General features: G+C 39.8%; 1 protein-coding gene across 5 annotated transcripts in view; it reads right to left on the bottom strand.

Annotated features, from left to right (window-relative positions):
* Window positions 1-21259, bottom strand: part of phkb (phosphorylase kinase, beta) — a 107867-nt gene that overhangs the window by 4014 nt on the left and 82594 nt on the right. For 4 of the 5 annotated variants that reach the window (XM_044102698.1, XM_044102705.1, XM_044102680.1 and 1 more), the window contains 12 exons: window positions 20803-20858; window positions 19395-19488; window positions 14934-15017; window positions 13188-13292; window positions 11312-11394; window positions 9603-9693; window positions 7092-7150; window positions 6203-6365; window positions 5793-5874; window positions 5105-5162; window positions 2062-2152; window positions 715-920 (listed from right to left, as the gene is read on the bottom strand). In XM_044102698.1, coding sequence (XP_043958633.1) covers window positions 715-920; window positions 2062-2152; window positions 5105-5162; window positions 5793-5874; window positions 6203-6365; window positions 7092-7150; window positions 9603-9693; window positions 11312-11394; window positions 13188-13292; window positions 14934-15017; window positions 19395-19488; window positions 20803-20858 — 1172 coding nt within the window. Of the gene's footprint in view, window positions 1-714; window positions 921-2061; window positions 2153-4810; window positions 4902-5104; window positions 5163-5792; window positions 5875-6202; window positions 6366-7091; window positions 7151-9602; window positions 9694-11311; window positions 11395-13187; window positions 13293-14933; window positions 15018-19394; window positions 19489-20802; window positions 20859-21259 lie in introns of all 5 variants that reach the window. The other variant, XM_044102688.1, reaches the window with a different exon arrangement.

Here is a 21259-nt window from a genome sequence, read left to right as displayed (position 1 = left end):
CATCAGATCAACGGAGGCTGACATGAAATCACCATAAGCCTTTGCGTGACGCTTTTTATGTCCATATTCCAGATAATTTCCACCATATTAAGTTTTTGCACCTGTTTCTTCTAATAAGTTAAAGGTCAGTTTGTACATTTACAAACAAAAAACACCACCAGTGTGGCAGATAAAAGCTGGAAATAGTCATTTTCAAGCACCAAATTACGGATTCAGTCAGCTGGATTTACAAAACACTCTGAAGACGTTTCTAGAAGTCTAAAATTTAGACCCATCTTTGGTGAAAGATCACCATTTTGTGCTCCGAAATGCTTCTAAGATGGATTTTCTCTTGTTGATATTAGAGCACAAAGCTAAACATAATTTCCGTGAGACAAAGCGTACCACTGTTGGTGAGAAGTTAACAAAATCCCACACAACATGCAAGCCTGTAGGCACTTTCAACATTTTCAATTTTCCTGATAACATGACGCCTCGATCCATTCGCAGGAAAATTGCAGCGTGGGTAATTTGGAGCGTGAGAGAAACGCAGAAAACAAGCCACATTACTGAATCTCAGAGGGATTTGACAGCAACTGGTTTCTTGAGTTTTTCTCTGGCTAACACCAGGGAGGAGAAAATTGCATCTAGGCAAACATGCTGCATGAGAAAACCCCAACGGGTAAAGCACATAAGAGCTGCTCGAGGTTCAAATTCAGCCTGGTATCGTCCTACCCGACTCTGATTTTGAGCATGCCGCTGAACAGCTCGGGGTTGTTGGAGATTATCCAGCCGATGTGGATGACCAGCTCCTGCTGGAGGACAGCTTCCCTCTCCCCGCCCTGGGGAGAGCACTTGCTGTAGATGATGCCCTGGATCACTCCTGGAGACAGCGGGTTGGAGATCACCTCCTCCTCATGCCCAAACAGACCAAGGGTCACCTGGTGATCATGTGCAAACAAAAAAAAAAGGGCTGAAAATGTACCAAAGTTTTCAGCAAAACAAAAAGAAAGAAAAAGAAATCATGTGCTATTATGCAGACCACTTTATCAGGGTACAATTTCAATATTTCTTCTGTTCCTTCAATTTGAAATTGGCCTCCTCTCTGAGTAAAAGTGAGAGAGTATGTGACACCTTTGTAGTTTTGCTCAGGAGGAGCATCAGAGGAAAATGACACCAGGGCAAATTTCACTGATGAGAGGACACGCTTTTGTGTTTTTGCCTTCGTCTGATGAAACTCCGAAACGTAGACGCATCGTTCATCCGAGTATCTAAACGGATCCGAGTGGAAGCGCGAAAGCCTGCAGCTGAAATGAAGTTTTGGATTCCGTGCAGGATGCGCTGTCAGATTTCAGCAACAATGTGAAATATAATCAGAATGAAAACTCACTCAATTGGGACAGCGCCGCGTTCTGCCTCTACTTAAGACTTTATTGTAAAGAGAGGAGCGGCATCCGTCTCCAATTTTAAATCGGCTTTTCCAATCATGTTGAGAGGAGCCTACCCTCTTGCCTCATTGGCAATCTATATGCAGATTCACACCTTGAGCTACTTCCGCATAATGAAATACCTAAAAGTGTTCAGAAGGGGAAAAATGCAGCAAGATAACTGGAACTCTCGAGAGGAGGCTAATCTCTGAATACCACTTGAGAGAGAATGATGCATTGAAAGTCATCCGGCGTGATGTGGTGAATTCACACAATTCACGAGTCAGTGTGTCAATCGTGTATCCACACAAGTTGCAAATTATTGTGTGGCCAAACGGGGGTTGGGATGGGCGATGGGGGGCAGGGGATAGGTTATGCTTGTTGCCTTGCTGCATCTGCAACTACAGCTTGGAGTTGATGTAAGCTTTGATGAGGGACATGCGCAAGCAGCTGGCCCAAATAGTTCCCATAGGATACAGCATGAGGAGCCTTTTGTGATGTACACATCGAGATTTCCCTTTTTCTGCTAATCAGTGAACATTAAAATCACCAAATCACCAATCGCCAAACATGCCGCCAACAGTTTTCCCCAACATACTGCGCTTAGAGAAGGGGTAGATTTTACTCAGGCCCCTCTGTCTCTGTGTCCACTTACCTGCTTGCCTTGCACTAAAATACTAGTAATACTGGGGGCAAGGCTGTCCACTAGCTTAGTTAAGAGACTGGCAGCAAGACGGACAACAGACCTAATGGGCGAAAAGACACAAGAACATTCTTGAGATATTTAGGACAAGTAACAAATTTACAGCTTGGACTTTAATATGTACAGCGCCTTGTAGAAGTCTTTAAACCATTTTTGACATTTTGTCATGTTACAACTGTAAATTTGATTGCATTTCATTGGGATTTTACGTGATAAGCCAATATAAAGTAGCACAAGATTCATCGAAAGTAAACAGACTTTTGTTCAGTTTCTCCTGCAGATGTTTCGACACGTATCCAGGAGTCTGTCAGTTCTGGAGGCACGCAGTTGAGTAAGGATTGTAAAGCAGACATATTGCTCAACAGAATTGGCAAAAGCCCCTTGTACATTCTCAAGTCTCCCTCTAGATACTGGGACTGCCAGTTACTGTCTAGTTCGGATCTAACCAAGTTGGGTTGGTATCCATTGGCAGGAACTTGTGCGGGCTATGAGCACTTAAAAGCTTTGGTCAATGTGCTGATGATGTTCTTTTATAAGTGTAACCCCTAGGTGGCCAGTTTCTCTGAAGTCGGTTGCTACATTTTTAATTGGTGCCAGTTGATGCCTTATGCGTTGTTAAGTCACAACAATCTGTCCGGGGCTGACAGAGAGAGAGCTGGTTGAAGCCCTTCCTCTGGAGAAAGGGCTAAAGACTCCTGGAGGAGTGTAGAAACATCTTCAGGAAAAACTGAACAAAAGTCAGATTGCCTGACTTTTGACTTAAATTTGTTATAGCATCTTCTTCCTGATCCAGAGTTATCGAAAGGTTGGTGTTGGTTTATCACAGTAAAAACCAAATAAAAATATTTAAGTTTGTATCCGTGACAAAGCAGCTTAGCTTCTTTTTTTGTATCCTTTGTACATTGTCCAATAACACCAAAGATTACAGAAAACATCTACAGTAGCAATGTGCTGAAAAGTGTTCACCCCAATCACAGCGAATCATTTTGATTCTGGAAGTTCCAATATCAAGTTTGCTTTCCAGGAAATATTTTAATGTTCACGCAAGTTTGAATTTATCATTCATGAGGTTCAACGCGGTCTGCTAGATGCTTCCTCTTGTCTGCAGGAATCCTATTAGGAAAAAATGGCACACTGAGATGGCAGTTATCTAAATACAAAGCCAGGGATGACTAACGACACACAAAAATGATTTACATTTCTTACAGCAGTGGTGGAAGCATGGGACGACGTCGTGAATGAGGCCATGAATAAGCTGGAACACAGCCTGCTCTTATTATATGCTGAGTAAAAGTCCAAATCAATTTTTCTACCTCAGAAGTTGCTGTATTTCATGATTACATTTGTGGGAAAAACAAAGGTACAGCTAGGAAATCAACAAAACATTAAAGTTTAAAAAGCATGGTATGCTGTCAAAGCACTGATCCTTAGAAAACCTATTTCAAGCCTCACTTGCTGGCCCATGTTAGAAAAATGAGAGCATCTACACAGTTGAGTATGGGAGTAGGTTCCCTACCAAGCAAAACAAAACAAACAAAAAGATTTTGTTCCATCTTTAAATGCCATAAGTTCATCTCTCTTAGCTGAGAATGTCGATGAATAAAACAGCATACAATAAAAGTTGTCATGTCAGGAAGCATAACGAGAGCAAACGATGAGCACAGAAAGCACTGATGAGAGGAACGGATACTCAGTCATGACGTATGACAACCACCTGCAACATTTGGTCAGTATTTGTGGAGGCCAGCAGCAAACCACAATTCAAATAGAAATTCGACATTGTTTCAAATGATTCCACACCCAAAACAAACACAAAATACAAAATCCATTTCTGTGACGGACAAAGTAAAAAGTAGACAATCTTTGCTTTCGTGGATAAGAATGTTGTTTACTTTTTTCCACTTTATGAACTGCTTTGCTAGGTAACTGTAAAGCTCTTCCGGCCAACCCAAGGTATTTAGAAAGAATGATCTAAGGTCAGAGTCAAAATCTATTTAATTTGCAGTGCACAGCCAGCCTTTGAGCCACTGGGGGTGGACTTGGAGGAAGGGATTCAGCCTGTGTGGTTTTAATGTAAAGAGAAAGCCAACACTGACCACAAGCTCAGCTCCGGATTACATCCAACTCACGGTTCCTGCAAGCATCCTAGCTGGCTCGCCAAAATCCTGACTGTGTGAGCCAAGGTTTCAATGTTCCTAAATCAGCTAATGCACTGGAAATACAGCAGAGTACCAAACTGATAAGATAGCCAAATAAAAAAAATCCAATTTTTAGGTAAATTAGAGCAGAGTGAATGTTGGTGATTTAAACTGTTTGAACAATTTCACATTAAAAATGATGTTTAGAACGAGATTGTTCACATGTAACTGTCTTATGTCCACCTATTTTTTATTTTCTGTCGTCTTTATTCACATTAATCACAGTTTTTCTAATTTGAAGTTTTTGTAAAATTATTTACAACAGTTTTGATTATAAAAAATAAACAAATGTATTATTATTATTATTATTATTAGTAGTAGTAGTAAAATTACATAGGAACATCTTAATTTTAAGGGTTTATTTCTTTGGTTGGAAGAAAAACGGGAATCCGAATGAAATGGTATAGAGGTCAGCACACAGCTCACACAGCTCTCCAGTTAGCCAGCTAGCCAGGCAGCTAAAACATGCGGGAACATTTACTGTGTCGCCTGCTGAACTTTACCTGTTTCCCATGAACCAGTATTGTGGTGATGTGAGGGGCTATAGAGCTGGCATACTTCTTGGTAATAGCAGCGGCATGCCGCACTGCCAGCCTGTAGTTTATCCAGATCACGTAACAGTTTGTTTTATTAGTTTGGGAAGTCAGGACAATGTGATTAAATGAATTTCTACAGACACAAGAAATAACAAAAGGCATTTCAAGCTACTTTCAGAGGAAGTCTATCTCCTGAAGCCATCAGGCCACTAAATGACACTACATGCTCTGTGTTTGTGTGTTGAAATGGGAATACCAGACCAAAGTTTTCTGCTGCCGGCTCGTCTGTAGATTCTCTCCAGTTCTTCCATGAGGTTCTCTGGAATCATAGATATGGCTGATTTTATAACTTTTTTTAAATTTTTCCCTTAAATGAGTATTGAAAGCATGTAAGATTAACATAGTTTCAACATTAAACCAATCGTATCCCAGCTCCAGCCCTCGAGAGACAAAATGTTGAGGGTTTTACTGTAGATGCTTTCCTGCTCCAACACACCTCCATAAAAATAATGTCATTTTAGCTCCAATTTCAGCTTAATGTTTACAAATTTTGATTAGTACATGGATTTCTTTAGCATTTGGTAGAATTACCTTTTAAATCGTATGACTTGGTTCAAACATGTTACATTTCTTTTCACGAGCTTCTTACCATAGGTTGCTGGGATTTTGGCCCATTTGACCAGATAGAACTGGGTCAGGTTTATAGGCTGCAGTTTATTTACAGTGGATGTAAATATCTGGTGTGACCTGTGGATGTGTTGGAGCAGAAACACATCCGAAAGCTGCAGCTCTTGTCCCCCATAGGACCAGAATTGGGAACCACTGCATGGATCAACAGTATAAAACTGCCAACAGATCGTCTTATAAGATTATTGGATAATTTCTCCTAAAACACCCTGATGCTCTACTAGAATCCTTGTTTATGAAGTGATTTGCGGCGTGTCCGTACCATCTTTGGCCAGGAAGTCTGGTCCTTCTTTTCTGAGGAGGATGCAGGCGAGCTGAGCCTGGCTGGCCAAGCAGTTGCAGTCCTGCATAAACACGCAGACAAGCAGAATAAACAAAGATGAGAGCGATCTCGAACGCAAACTCAACGATTTTCAGAAAACAAGAGAAAAATAAATAAATGATGGTATCATTAACTGACTAAAAATGACACATTGCTCATGGTTTATACTGATCGGAGTGCTGATTTTGATATCAAGTTGCAACAGCTAAAAAACCCGTCCTGATCATATTTTAGTTGAAATGTTACTATTTGATGGAAAGCTTTACATGCGACTCTTTAAAATAATTTCTCTGTTTAACAAGAACACAGTGATAATCCGGACCATTGTTCTGTTGATACCATCAGCTTACATGAAACTTCTGCAGGATCTCATAGGTGGGCTTGTTCTGCCACTCCTCCACACTGATCTCCGGCTGCTGCTCCAGGTCCGAGGCGTTGGGCGTGCTCGTCTGCCTCTTCACCTTCGAGTGCTTCGGCAGCTCCAGCTCCTCAAAGCTCTTAAACTCTGGGATCCTTCAGCACACGGAAACGGGCTGCACATGTCTCGGTTTTCTTAAAATGAAGCAGCTTATAGCCGTTACCGTCCAGCGTTAAAATAAGAGAGGACTAGCTTCTGTAAAAGGGCACCAACCACCCCGTGACAAAACTCATGTCATCGTCTCAAACTAGAATTGCAAATCATAGTTAAAGTTGAAATTATGTTGAGATGATTTGACTTCGAGAGAATCTGAGGAGGAAGCTAAAGATAAGAGTGAAGGTGTTTTAAATTCAAAGATCTGGAGATTATCACCAAAAAGAAACAAAATATCAAAGGAAACAAGCAATAATAATAATAATAACAATAATAATAATAATAATAAAAACATGTTTCATGTAAAATATTTCATTTATAACAGAAATGACCTCTCATATAGTGTATTAGTTATGAATGTTGATGTAATCATCTAACTACATTCCTGCTGTCCTTCACATCTCATTAGCTTAAATCCTAAATATCTTGCCCAAACTCCGTCACCTTTGACCTTGAATTAATCAACCACTCAGCTGTGTGTGAGCCATGATGTGAGTTGTCAGTTTTATTCGACACATTAAATAATGACTCTGTTCTCCTTTCCGTTACTTTTTGGTTTCCTTTGGTGAAACAGAAAAAGCACTTTAACCTGAATTTTCACTTTAACTGCAATCACAGCAGAGAAAGGATTCACATTTAACAAGCAAGGTGTGAAGGGAAGCTCTTACTCTGCCTCATTGACGCGAAGGAAGTCCAGCTGCTCCACAAATGCTCCTGATATCAGGGTCTGTGAAAATGACGGGGGGGAAAACAGCACATTTAAAAAACTCTAAAGTTATTATTCTGGTGATGTGGCCCCAACCATCCTAAAGACATAACAGTCATAGAGGATCCATAATGGCTTATGTGCCAGCAGGAGGGAAGGAAGCAATCTGGTACACAAGGTTTGTTGGCTGACTCAGTAAAGACAAAATGCTTCAAAAATGCCATAAAAAAAAGAGATTCAGCAGCAGGGTGCAAAGCCAAGTGACAAATCAAATTTTTTAAACATACACAGCTGCCGCATGTAAGGATAAAAGTTAGAAGGTCTCAAAAGAGGAATGATAATAATAATAAAAAAAGAAGCAATTCAATTTTCCAATTTTCCCTTCTCTGCAGGTCCAAACGTGACACAACTCATTCCAGCTGAAGTCAACTAAAAAACAAGACGAAGTGGCGCAGGAGACCAGCGATTGTGCTTCTCCATAACAATGAGATGATAAAGAGCACAAACGTTTCAAAGTTGTGAGGTAGCTGTGAACTGAATGGCAAATAGGCAAGGGGTGAGGGAAAAAAAAAAATATTAAAGTTAAAAAAGAAGAATCTCATGTGGAAGTCTCTGCTGAGCTCCACAAATACAATCTGAGAGGAGAAGGAAAAAGTTTGACAAAGACGTTAGTTAAAGTTACCAATGTGGAAAGTAGTTCTAGTTCTACCTTGGCCTCATTTCCCTCTTAGTCTGTTCTGCAGAGTGTAGCTGTCTCGGCGAGTTTAACTTCAAGTTTAACTTTGGGATGCTTACAGTTGCATGTCTCCATGGTAACCTTTGTGGGAAACTTAAACGGCTCTAGAGCAATTTATATTAGAAACAAGACAAAGGCTTGGAGAGACAACAACTCTGGTCTTTATATAACTTTAAAATAAAAAACAGTTTGTGACATTTGAAAAATGTCTTCATTTTTGTTTTCTTATTGCATCTAAATGCTCCATGTCATCAAACTAATTAGGATGAGAAACTGAATCAACATTTAAATGATGATTCAGTTTATTGAAGGTTAACTAACTAAACTGATACTTTGTGAAACATCACAGAAACAGAAACATCTGCCACTAACTGGTAATCGTCACGTCGGGCAGAAACTTGGTTCACACTTCTTTGAGAAATTTTGTAAAACCAAATCAGATTTAAGTCCAGACTGACGGAGCCTTGATAAAAGCTTTATTTTGTTCATATTGAGCTGTGATATAACACAAGTGTGTTTTAGGCTCTCAAACAGAAATTCTATGTCACAATTTTATGACAGAGCAGAATTTTGAGTTTCATTAACAACCACAATTTCTATAATAGAAAAGCAGAACGTCGCACTGCTAGCACCATGTTAGGCTGCAGGTTTTATGTCCAATGAATATTTTCTCAAAGCTTTAAGAAAATATTAAAATCCATATATAATTTCTTTTTGGTTCTTAGAGGTTTGTTCCCCTAGATATTTTTTTTGCTTCCTTCCTTCTTTTAATCGTTGAATCAAGAACACTGACCTTAACTAAAGCAGGCGATTCCTGTCATTCCTTAGATGTTATTCTGAGCTGTTTTCACCTCTCAGATGACTTGTGAAATCTTAAAAAAAACACATGAATTTTTTTTTCTAAGAGTCTTCCTTCTATTCTTCTAAAACTCTACTATTCTGGTATTATATCGACTTTATTCTTGTTTGTTTGTTCTTGTTCGTTCTCGTGATTCTTTCCTTCATTCTTGTTAGTTTTTTTTTCTTAGCGTTGCCCTGATTCGCCATCGTATCGCTCAAACAATAATCGTGTCCACGAGTCAGACAGACAGAGGTGAAGGAAAAATGAAAGTTAATACCGCTGAACAAATAAGAGACTTTATGACAATGTCAAAGAAACAGCATGCAGAGACAGAAAAAGCAGGGAGAAAGTTTCTGCTTTGAAAACCCACCAGGATGAAAAATGTTCAAAACAAAGAAACAGTGCAGCCTCTTCTCTCTGATTTACAACACCTGTGAGGATCATGAATGCTTAAGAGTCAAAGAGTGATTCCCCACTGATCCTTCGAGGAAAACATTTTCACAGACAACACACAAAATAGAAACTGAGGAGGACATGGACACGTTGACCCAATACATGGTCAGTGACCTTTCTGCAGACTGCACCTTTAAAAACCAACACTATCTGTAACATTCATTGTCCAGCTGTAGCAGTGATGCAACACCTTGGGGACATTTTTTTAGGGCTGTTAAATTCACCGTCGTCGCAGCTGCAAAAGCTCTTCATCCCTCATGTGCAATATTTAATTCTGAATCCCTTTTCCAATATTTGATCCCTTGATTGAAAACTTTTGTGTTTTCATTTATAAAACATTTAAAGCGTGCTGCTGTTGCACAGTTGTTAACTCAGACATCCTTACACTTTCCATTCCAAACCCGATGCTTTAAAAACCGCCTCGGTTTTCTTGATTCACGTACCTGAAGTCTGTCGACGTGAACTTTGACCCCGCCGATGACGCCTTTCTTGAAAGAGGCCAGCATGTCCAACACTGGATTGAAGCGGCTCCCTCTGGTTAGAGAAAAGTATTTGCTAGTTAAAGCTGCCAGTCAGACCTTCCCTGAACATCAATCAAACTCACTTTAGTTTGTCAGGTGGAGGAAAACTTGGTCCATTTTTTTATTCATTTTTTATTCCTTTGCTGGACATTGATTTATATTCAGTGTGAACTCTACCCTCCCCAAAGTAAAGAAAAGCCTCAGGCGTCTGGTGGTGACATCAAATAAACTATAAGCTCCTACATTTTGTGAATTTAGTCATATTTATTTTATTTTTTTCTTCTTTTTTCTGTATGGCAGCAGCAGAACGTTTGAGCCATATGTGAGAACACTTCGTCTCAAAGATTGGTCAGCAGTAAAGCACATCAACCTGTTTGTGAGGAGAAACATATTTAGAAATATTTACAAGAAATTTTGCATCTTTCCTTATTACATCCTTTCCAAAATCTACAGATGGAAGAAAAAAAAAATAAAACAATAACAGCCAGGCAGATTGAACAGTCATTCATTCTGCAGCCTAAGGTTGAGGCAGCAGTGTGGTACAAGTAAGAATTACTGCCACCTGCAGGTGGGAGGTGGCATCACTTAAACCTGATGCTTTTGACCATTTTTTGGGAAAGCTTGCAAAACATGTGTAATATTAAATGTGTAGATTTGTAGATTTTGTGTTACTTTTCACAATTGGAAGATGGTGAAACTGGAGGGCTTCATTCAGAGTCAAACTACACAAACACCAAAGAGTGAACTCCTTGGAGATACGAGTGCTGCCCTTCAAAACCTACGTTGCAAACTGCATCAAATTCATTAAATCCAGCTGATCAACTCGGTGTTTGGGACCTAAACACAGTCAACTGGAATTGCCAGGGCACTTTTAAGAAAAACCTATTAAGGGGAAATTCATGTTTCATTAGCGAGCTTGGTTCTTACTGCCAGTATACATCGGTTAGAAGAAAAAACAACAACAATTTGTGACTGGTTGTAATAACTTTACAACTTGATTCATTCTTGATTTTTTTCATTGCTAGTCATAATCAATCTTACAACTCAAAGCAAACGTGTAGTAACCATGCAATCTGGAAATATAACTAAACTTCAATATCATTTATTCTGTCCTCTGTCACCTGCTGTACGGGTCATCGTCCTGATCAATGGCAAACTAATGACTATCGAGCTGCTGCTATGAGCGCCCATTGATTCATTTTTGGGTGCCGCAGTGAGGCTGTTTAAACATTTGTAGCGTATTTAACGTAAGGCTCCCTGGGTAACAGTCAATACTTCTGTAATCAGCCCACCAGCCAGGCTGTAGTGATACAAATGAGAAACATTATCACCCAATCAGCAGGCAAATACAGTAGCACCGTTCTTCTGCTCAAGATTAATGGCACACACAAAATGGAGAAATGGGTGGCAGCAGAGAGGGAGAAAAGTTACACAACCCCCCCCCCCCCCCCAAAAAAAAAACAAAACAAAGTGAACTGGCTTTTAAAACTCTTCACTACAGGCTTGAGAAAGCGATAAATATTGTGATGGTGATACGAAATGAGACAGAAGACAGAACGCCTTGGGAAAACGGTCACAACAAAGTAAAACAACGGAAAAGATCTGCTTTGGAGAGTGAGTGTGTGTATTACTTGATGTTATCCTCACGGATGAGAACCAGGAAGAGTGGACGTCCCTGCATCTTCCAGCACTGCTTGATGAACTGCAGGGTGTTCTGCACACACACACACACACACACACACACCCACGCACGCACACACCCGCACATACACACACACACACAGAGCATCTCAGACCCATGTGCTGCAGCTGTAAAGTATTCAGTTTCCTTTATTTGAGTCGGTGACATTTGGAAAGTTCAGCCTCCTCTGCTGTCAAGCTGGGTTTAAGTTGCGGAGCTCCTCAGGCGGCTCAGCGTTAAACACAAACACAGTTTTGATGTGAAGAGATCACAGCAGGACGTCTGCAGCGTTCCTGAAAACACGGCTTATTGCCGAATTCACGTTACAATGGAGAAAAAATAAAATAAAAAATCGAACGTTTGGGAAACAAAGCTGTGTTAACACCTGCTTTCTTCACAGGAACAGGAAACGAGGACATTTTTAAACATCTAGCACTGAGAAGTGAACAGATTTTAAGGAAAAAAATGTTCTCTACTCCTGGACAAGAACGTTTTTCACTAATGTTTACATGATTACTCTGCTGGTTGTATGGCTGGATGTTCTGGCACCTTAAACTTGCCAGACATAATGATTTACTGCGTTCCTGATTGAAGCGCTAGCTCTGGATCAGCAGGTTTTTCTTGATGCTCGATGACCTGACCTGATTGTGTCCCAGGTTTCTGACCCTCTACATCAGGCTGTCCTCTTCACTGCCTGAACGTCAAAGCAAAACAGCTCATCTCTGTTCCTTTCCTGTTTCAGATCAGGATCTGTTGATTTTATGTAATTAATTGCTTTCTTATTGCCACAAAATGTTAAAACCCAACAAAGTATATTTGCTTTTTCTTTTCCAGCTATAGTAGCCAAAGTCTAATTTGCATATAATTTATCTCCGACTAACTATGCTAGTACTTGATTATTCTGACTATTAATTGGATTTGACCACTTAGGCATGTTAGAAAAAAACTATTGAAATTCAAATACATAAGTAATTGAAATCTTTTAAAAAAAATAAAATAAAAATTTTATTATGCAACAACACAGCACTCCTTCAGTGAATTATTGGTCATTTTGTGTCAAAGGATTCAGCTGCAATTAAAAAAATAATTATTTTAAAATCAACATGTGAAAAGCTCAGCGCTATCATCAATACAGCGTTTGGCTGATCTGTTTCGATTTTTGTATTTGGTTTCTTTTGGATTAGCTAATAGTTGGATAGCAAAAGGTGGTTAATAGGAGAATTGAACAGAACCAGGTGAAGGTGAAACTAGAAGACCAAGACAATATTCTCAATCTAAACGCAAAACAGATAACTTTGTGTTGTTCTTTCTGCAAATGGCTTTTTATTTTTATTTTTTTTATTTTTGGGTCGCTTAATATTGGAGCAGGGGAGCAAAACTCATTTTTGTTTCAGGTTGCATCCAGATCATGAATGTGGTCAAAGGGCCGGTGGAGGAAGAATGAACCTGTTAAATTATAACAGCTTTTATCTGCATTTGTTTAGTGCACATTAAAATAAAGCAATCTTTAACGTCTTTCTTCACAATGATGTATTTTGGATCCATATAAATGAAAACTGATTTGATTTAGCTAATAAAAGAATATTTAAGCACACAACTATTACTTTAAAGATGAATTTTTATGGCCCTCTAAAGTTTAGGGGGCCACATAAGTAGCTGCGGGAAGCCAGACCTTGAATTGAACACCTGCACATTAAAGGGTTGCATATTGTCTTGTCTGCCTTCCTTTTTACTTCTGCTCTTTAATGTCTTCTCAAAGCAGACAAGGTGAATGTATTTAAATCACATAAGCTTTTCCAAATCAATGAAATGTGACATTGACTCACCTTAATGTCGTCAATTAGAAGCATAACATCTTGAGACAAGTAGAAGTCACTTAGATCAAACACTATTGGGTAGCACACCACCGTCTTGCCCAGTATGCGATAAATCTAAGAGACAGACACACACACACACACACACACATACTTGCTGTGATATCTGAAGATGGATGGCCCAGAAGCAGTTAGAAATGTATTATTCTGTGCAGGACATAAAACGAGCCGTCAGTCCTTGGTGCAGAAGTCACAAGAAGATTGTTTCTGATAAGTCACAGCTCATAGTACACACTGGTAGAAAACTAATGATGATGATGATGATGATGATGGTGACGATGTCCTCTGGCATGTTGCCATCTTCCCAATAAATGTTCCCTTATAATATTGTCTTAATGTGCCTGGAGTCATGATTCATTTGTTTGCCAGTGGCTTTGTTGCGGCGTTCCAAAGGTACAACTTCATCTGGTTCTGTGACCTTCATGAAGGTTCTGAATGAAGGTTCTGTGACCTTCGTTCAGCACAAACCCAGATATCTGCTCATCAGGAGTGAAAGTTATTCATTCTAGCATTTTCTTAAGTGCTGCGTGAGAAAAAGCAGCAGATGCGTTGCTGTTGGAGTGCCTTGAAAAGCATGCAGACCTAAATTTGTAAAGTCCTCTGGACTTTACTGTGATGCACTAACACCAGTGAGTGTGGAGTGGGAGGAAACGACGTATTGTTTTAAAACATTCTATATGTAAAATTCTGAAAAGTGTGATATGCATTTAATTTCAGACCCGTCCAAGTCAATATATACACCTTTGAACATCTAGACTAAAAGTTTTGCCCGTTAATTTAAATTCATGATCTCTCAGTTTGGATTGAGAAACATTTCTGACATCGGTATCGGATGATTTTAGTTGGGTTTTTTGTGTGTGTGTTTTTTTACACAGTACTATTGGTCCTCTAAATAAAACTGGGTTGATGCTAATAACCAATATTTCCTTCCGTCCATTTGTGTCTGTAGGGGAAGCGGATTGGTCCTGCCATGAGAGTGATGCACTGCAGGATTGTGGGGAAGAAAAGAAGCAGTAATGAAGTCAGGTGTGGTTGTTTTTTTTCTTCTTCAAGATATTAAAAAGGTAGTAGAATGAATATGATATGTAATATTCATTTTCATGTTGCTGCATTCCTCATTTCACGTAACGCCACAAATTCTCAATTAGATTTACACTCAGCCCAAAGTTATTCTTAAAGTTATTCATGTTGGAATTTTAATCTGATTCTTCAGTCAATAGTTTCTTTTGGTAAAAGGCATCTTCCATTTTGATTTATGTATACTGTTTTTTTCAAACAGCTTGCCAGAAGTGATTTATACTCTTCTCAATAATCAATGGAAGCATCTCTATTGAACTTTAAGAAATCAAACCTCTTTTATTACTGCTTTTTGTTCCTCTTCACAAACATGCACTGCGTTGTGTTTGTCTGTCGTTCGGCTCAACGGGCCTCAATATTTCAGAACGTCAGAGTACGACAGCAGCAGCTGGCATAATAACATGCAGATCATCAAGAGAATGTGGACAACAGTCACTGATGCTGTCTGTGTGCTGGAGAAAGAGAAAGGAACACACTAATGTATTCAGATCAATATGTGCTGTGAGCATCAGTCATCCCTCTTGACCCATGCAGCACAACTACAAATAGATGCACATTCATATCCTGATGTGTGTGTGTGTGGGTGTGTGTGTGTGGGTGAATGAGCACAAACTCAAGTACCTTGCAGGTCCCGATGCAGCCCACTGGCCTATCCGGACGCCCACTCAAACCCAGCTTCTTATTGACGGCCAGAAAACGGTACGCCTGCAGAAACACAAAGACCTGATCAGTGTGCACAGCCTTCACACCATCCTCCTGCTGACCTTTCTGCTCGCAGAGAAAACATTGCGCAGCACACCTTTCCATACGGATCCCTGTGATTGCATCTGTGCCGCTTTGAAGATGAAAATACCGTGCTTGATTTGAAATGTCATGCTCCAGAATTTCATTCCACGTCGCAATGAAAGCATGAGCCCGATATCTCCCCGTCCTGCCGAGGCATTTTGTGATTCTGCCGCTCATGAGCTGAAATATCGTCCCCCCCCGTGATAGAAAGCAGCTACGGATATTAGCTCGGCGTTTGAGTTATGAAATGCAGCAGTAATCAAGGTCCCTGTGCTGCCGCCAGCAGCGTGCTTAGTGGACAAAAGTACACAGATGAGCCCCAAACACCCGGGGTCTGATAGCAGCAGTATATTGGCTCACAGAGGCCCTTAAGAACAAATGCTAAGAATTGAGCTTTTACTACAGTAGATGAAACACTATTCATTCTCTTTTCAATTACATAAAACATCATTCGCTGCCAAATAGCCAGACATATCCATCCAAATCACACAAAATTTTTGTCCGTCATATTTTTGCACTGACATTTACAAGACTAGAGATCACTAAACACAAAAAGCAGGTTCGTTCACAAAGCTGGTGTATTTTATCTGAGTGAAGCTGACACCCCACCCACGTCAAACAATCCAGCAAGCAGCCTGAGTGGTTTGTGCTCCGTTTGTGCCGTTAAAACTGCAGCAGCGAAGCTGTTTTCAAGTTGGATGTTGGATATTCATGGAGTGAGCGGCGCTCCAATTTATGAACGTTCTCCTTCTTTAGCGCCACCTATTTATGACACATCATGATCTCCTGGTTAATATCAAGTTGTCAAAACAAAGACATTTTCATTGTTTACCGGATGACACTTAATGACAAAGTCATAAATATTCATGAAGACGTCTTCATGTTCCTGACAGGTGTCATGTCATGTTTATGACGGTGTCATTACAGTCTTATGCACACCCTTTAAATAAAGAGTTACGAACATTCAATGTTTAATTTTAACAAGTACTCACTGAATGCAGAGGAAACTATTTATTCCTATTTTAAATGTTTTTAATGAGCGGTTTTATCAGTACATTTTGCTGCAACACATTCACAGAGCCTACAGCGACCAGGATGACGACGACGCCGAGATAAACAGATTCTGTCAGGGAAGAAACGACTGTCTGGGCATCGGATTAAATATTCAGCACGGTGCCCGCTCTGTCTCCCGATTCCATATTCCATCTGTGAGGCTGAGTGCCACACAGCAGAAACAGAAAGAGGTTGAGAGGAAGAAAAATTTGCAGATATGACAGTTCAAAAGGGAGATGATAGACAATGGAGAAGGTCTCTGATATAATAGGCATAATGGAGGTGGGACAGGATGTAAGCCTAGGGGTGATAATGGGGTTGGAGTAGCGAGTAGGACAGTCACACAGGGGAAGACACAGAAAGATCTTCTAAAGGAAACCAGAACCCAGAGAGATGGCACGACCGGAGAAAATGGTTCTTAAAAAACATGACGTTGAGGGACGGCGTCACACAACAGATTGACAGATGAGGAATTCCAGCAGAGGAGGAGACGAGGCTCTGAGTGACGGATACGACAGAGGAGAGACAGATGACACCGAGATGGTAGACTTCCAACAGCAGACATGCAGATGATGGACAGAGTCTACAGGCTAAAGCAGGTATGTAAAGGAAAACCTGCTGCAGCAGCAAAATAACTTGTATAATCCATAAAACATCAAAGAAGCAAGAAGGAAAGGATGAAAACAGCATTCTGTAAGAGGCTGAAGTTGTCACTGAATACTTCTGCACAATCTTGATCTTTCAACAGCAGCAGCTTTGTTTAGATTCTCCAGTAAAACCACGTTGACCACAGAAACGATACAGAAGTCACACATGGTGTACCCCAAGGTTCAGTCCTGGTGCCTCTCTTCTTCAATATCTACACTGTTCACCGTTTTTGCTTCCATTTTTATTGAGCTAAACTCAAAGCTGTAAAACATTTTCTATATACACACAATAATCTTTTCTCACAAATACTGTTCACAAATCTGTGAAAGCTGGGAGCAAAAGCAGAACGTTTGCGTTTATATTTTTGTTCAGTGGAAATAAAAGATATAAAATAGGAGATATATATAATATTTAACAATACATGAACATATTGTCCAAAATCTGTTTATGTTATTAGTGAAATACTTGCCAAAATAAGAAGGTTAGTGTGAAAACACAAAATGTAGATTGTTATTCATACTTTCCTTTTGTCCCATTTAGGTTACTGCACTTTTCACGTGGTACAAAACTCTGCCGTAAAACTTTTAACTGGAACAAACAGAAGTTTTCACTTTACTGCTGTACTTTACGTTATTGTTTTGTAGTTGTTCCTTTATAACTGACTTGTTAAAATACCAATCTAACTTCTGCAAACCAAAAAACTTCACATATTCCCAAGAACCAGATATAAAACTAGTGGATTGCTCTTTCCAGGCTGTTGCTCCTCGACTTCCTTTGTTTCTTCACTGTCTTCAGGGTTTGGAGCTAAAAAGCAGCTGAAGAAATTCTCGTTCAAATATACTTTTCCTTTACATTCCTTCAAATATTATCATACATTTGTATTTAATTCTGCATCATTTAATAATTTAAATCAATCATATATTATTTTAATGATCTGTGAAAGGTGCAGTCTACATATATTTTGCTGACTCTGTTGCCATTGGAGGATTCGTTGTAAGTTATGAATTCATCTCACACAAAGTCAAATCACAGAGGAAAGTACAAATTGGGTATTTGACAATCATTCAGTATTACTCCATTTTATTTTTTTTTTTAGGTTGTCAGTTTTCATTAAAGTTAAACATGAACCCGCTCAACAAAAGTATCTGGGAATATTGTATGAGGAAATACGTGGTTAGATTCAAATCCTCAATGTTAAGAAATACTTTACGACAAAAAAAACAAAAAAACAACATGAAATTTTTGCAATTACTTGGAGTTACTCTGAGGAAGTCTTCCAGCTTCACTATTTGCAAAAATACTTCTGAAGCTCCAATCTGATCATCACTCTGAACACTTGGCTTAAAAAGCTGTTGCAGCAAAACTAAGATCCCTTCAGACTTCAGCAGAAGATAAATCGTTCATCTCCGACAGAACTGTGAGAAATGTAACCTTTGGAGAGTAATTCTGTAAACTGTGCAGGTTTATGGATTGTCACTTTGGCACAGTAGCGACTTCACCATTATGCTGATCAATCAACACGAGGAGCCACTGTTGGGATAATAACTCACTCCGGCGTCGCTGCAGCTCTGCAGTGAGTGACGGGACAATCAAGAGGAAAAACTTAAAAAGGACAAGCTGATGGCTTGACAAGCACATGGAATGACTGAACCAGGATCTATTGGGACACTGGTGGATAAATCCTGTCAGGTAGATTTGGGTGCAGCTGGAATGACGCCCAAAGGTTATTTAAATGTGAACCTTTTCTTTCCACTGGCTTTTGGGAGTTTAGAGGAAAAGAGCAAAGAGTGAGAATTCTCCATTTCACATTGAGCACAAGGACAAAAGTTTGTCTATAAAAACCAATGCTGCCAATAACGAACTGAAGTCTGTTTAGTGATCACAAAATTATTGCGTGACTTAGACGAGACGGTCAGCGGAGCTTCTACCAGGTCGGTCCCAATCAATCAATACGTTTTCTAATTATACCCAAACAAATGTTAGTGTGGGGTGAAGCTGAACAGGAAGCAGTTTTAATGTTGGTCAAAACGTTTTACGGCTTTTTCTACATAAATGTAACTTACACTGCAGTGAAATATGCATGGAGCCAAATGATGAAGTGTGCCAGTTTGGTAGGAGGCAGAGTTAATGAGCTTTTACTTTAATATAAATATGTAAACAAACCTCTACATAACCTTTCACGTAAAATAACCATACCTATTGATACAAAAAAAAAAGGACGTAAACAGTGACGTGTATAAAATGTTGAGTAATTATGCTCTAATTTGCTCTTATGTTGCAAAAGTCCAACAATCTAATGTTTCCAATCTCTGAAGTCTATTTCTTTAAAAGCAAGTAAGACTAGGAATAATAAAACATGTTAGGATTAAAATGGATTAAACTGTTGGAACGGCTTCAAATGTTGGCCACTCTGAGGTTAAAACAACAACAACAACAAAAACAGCTTCCTGTCCCGCTGACTCTTTGAGCTGACAATGAATATTAGTTTGACTAAACTGGAACGTGTGACGGATGGAAAGGACTGTTGAGATTTGAGCAAATGTTGACGGTTTTGTGCAAAACTTGGTGGCCGCGTAAAGTTTGATCAAAACTTACCTTGACCAGTTCCTTCTGAGGCCAGATCTGGATGGGCTCGACTTGCTGAGGAGTCTGGGTCTGAATCCCGTACGTGTTCAGAAACACCTGAAGTCTGCAGAGACGAAGGATTTAACACATTAACACTCTTCATTCTTACAACGTACCTAAAATGTCAAATTCAACCTAAACATGTTGGTTTCATATTATACTTTTGATCTCACTCAGTCTTAAGCTAGTTTGAAGATCTCATAAAATATTAAATGCATCAATTATTTTTCCAATACCTCAGGGAACTAATCACCGATGTCTCACCACAACGGTCTTACTTTGTCTAACACACAAAGTGTTGTTAAAAAAGCTGCAAAGTGTGATATTCTGTGCAATTCATAAGCAACGAGGTACGTGTGTCAAACCGATCCAGGATTCCCCCGTGACCTGCTGGTGAAACATTCAAAATAAAAAATCCTTGAGTGGTGGGAATCTTTTCAGAGAACTTTCAACCTAATCATTAAGTTGAAAACGAAGCTCCTCCTGGCCTCATTCAGCAGCTCTGTGCTTGGATGTGAACAAAAATATACCGCTGGGGTTTTTAGGGAGCAAACTTTTAATACCATAAAAAAAATAAATAAATTAAGACTTTTCACCTCAAAGCTGAGAGCTGTGAAGTGTTCAGTGTTCACACCGCTACAGAGCACACAGAACCGGATGTCAACGATGCCTCACTGCTGTAAACGAGACTATGAGGCATTCCTTGTAAGCTGAGATAAACTCCATCAAAACATCAAAAACTTTGGGAAACCTTCCTGGAAGGAAAGCAAATGGTTTTCCAGATAGAGCTGGAACAAAAACCAAAACTGAGCTGCAGCTTAATTCATCCTGTTACTTCTAACTTTACCTGCGAACTGTTTTACAGGCAGCTAAAGTAAAAAAAAAAAAGATCCACATGTAAAGATGAAAAAAATGAAAGGGAAAGGTACAATTTGAAATAAAATGTAAATCTGTGTCAATCACAAAGCTTCTGTGCAGCAGGCTGTAAAATGATGATGATGATGATGGTGATGATGTGGGAGTCCTCACAGGGACGTGGCAGAGGCTACAGGTTGACAAGCTTCACAGTCATTTAACCCTGTTTAACGCCCACACACACACACACACACACACACACACACACGTGTCCACGCCTTCACACGTACTCACACGGGCCCACAATGAGAAGAGTGACAGATGATGGTGTGATAACGGAGGTCAGACTGAGCTCAGCGCAATTACAGAGCTGAGCGGAAGAGAGAAGCGAAAAATAACCCACCTCTATGACCTGGAACCCATTAAGATGTGCACATTGAACCTTCGTAGACACGCACACACACACACACACACACGCACACGCACACGCACGCACACACACACACACACACAGAAAGATTACCTCTGGCTCTCGGCTACCAGCGACACATGAATCACAGCATCGTTCTCTATGGGACCCTGTTAACAAGAGAGAAAGCAGAGAAAGATTAACATCAGAATCAGTATTCTGCTTCATGTCGCATCTGTTGTCGTGTTGCACCAGTTGGTGCCTCTGTGGCAGAACTGTGAAGTTTAGAACATTGCTAGAAGTTACAAATCTTTAAATTCATGTTGTTTTGCCTCCTTTTAGCACTTTATTCATGTAGTGGCTGCTTTTCTTGCATGTAAATCTCTTAATTCCTTCTGCTTCAGTGCTGCAGCTCAACCAACAGTCCGTGGGGAAGCAAAACATGAACATGACTAATGTGAATCTAACTAAACCAAATCAGACGTGTGTGTGTGTGTGTGTGTGAGTAGTAACGAGAGGTAACACAGAAGGAGGCAGCTGATCAACTTAAGATTCAGCTCACTCATTTCTA

This window comes from Gambusia affinis, linkage group LG02 (genome assembly GCF_019740435.1).
Source record: "Gambusia affinis linkage group LG02, SWU_Gaff_1.0, whole genome shotgun sequence".
Taxonomy (NCBI): domain Eukaryota; kingdom Metazoa; phylum Chordata; class Actinopteri; order Cyprinodontiformes; family Poeciliidae; genus Gambusia; species Gambusia affinis.
The sequence above is the reverse complement of the archived record's forward strand: the minus strand, read 5'-3'. Positions and strand labels throughout refer to the sequence as shown.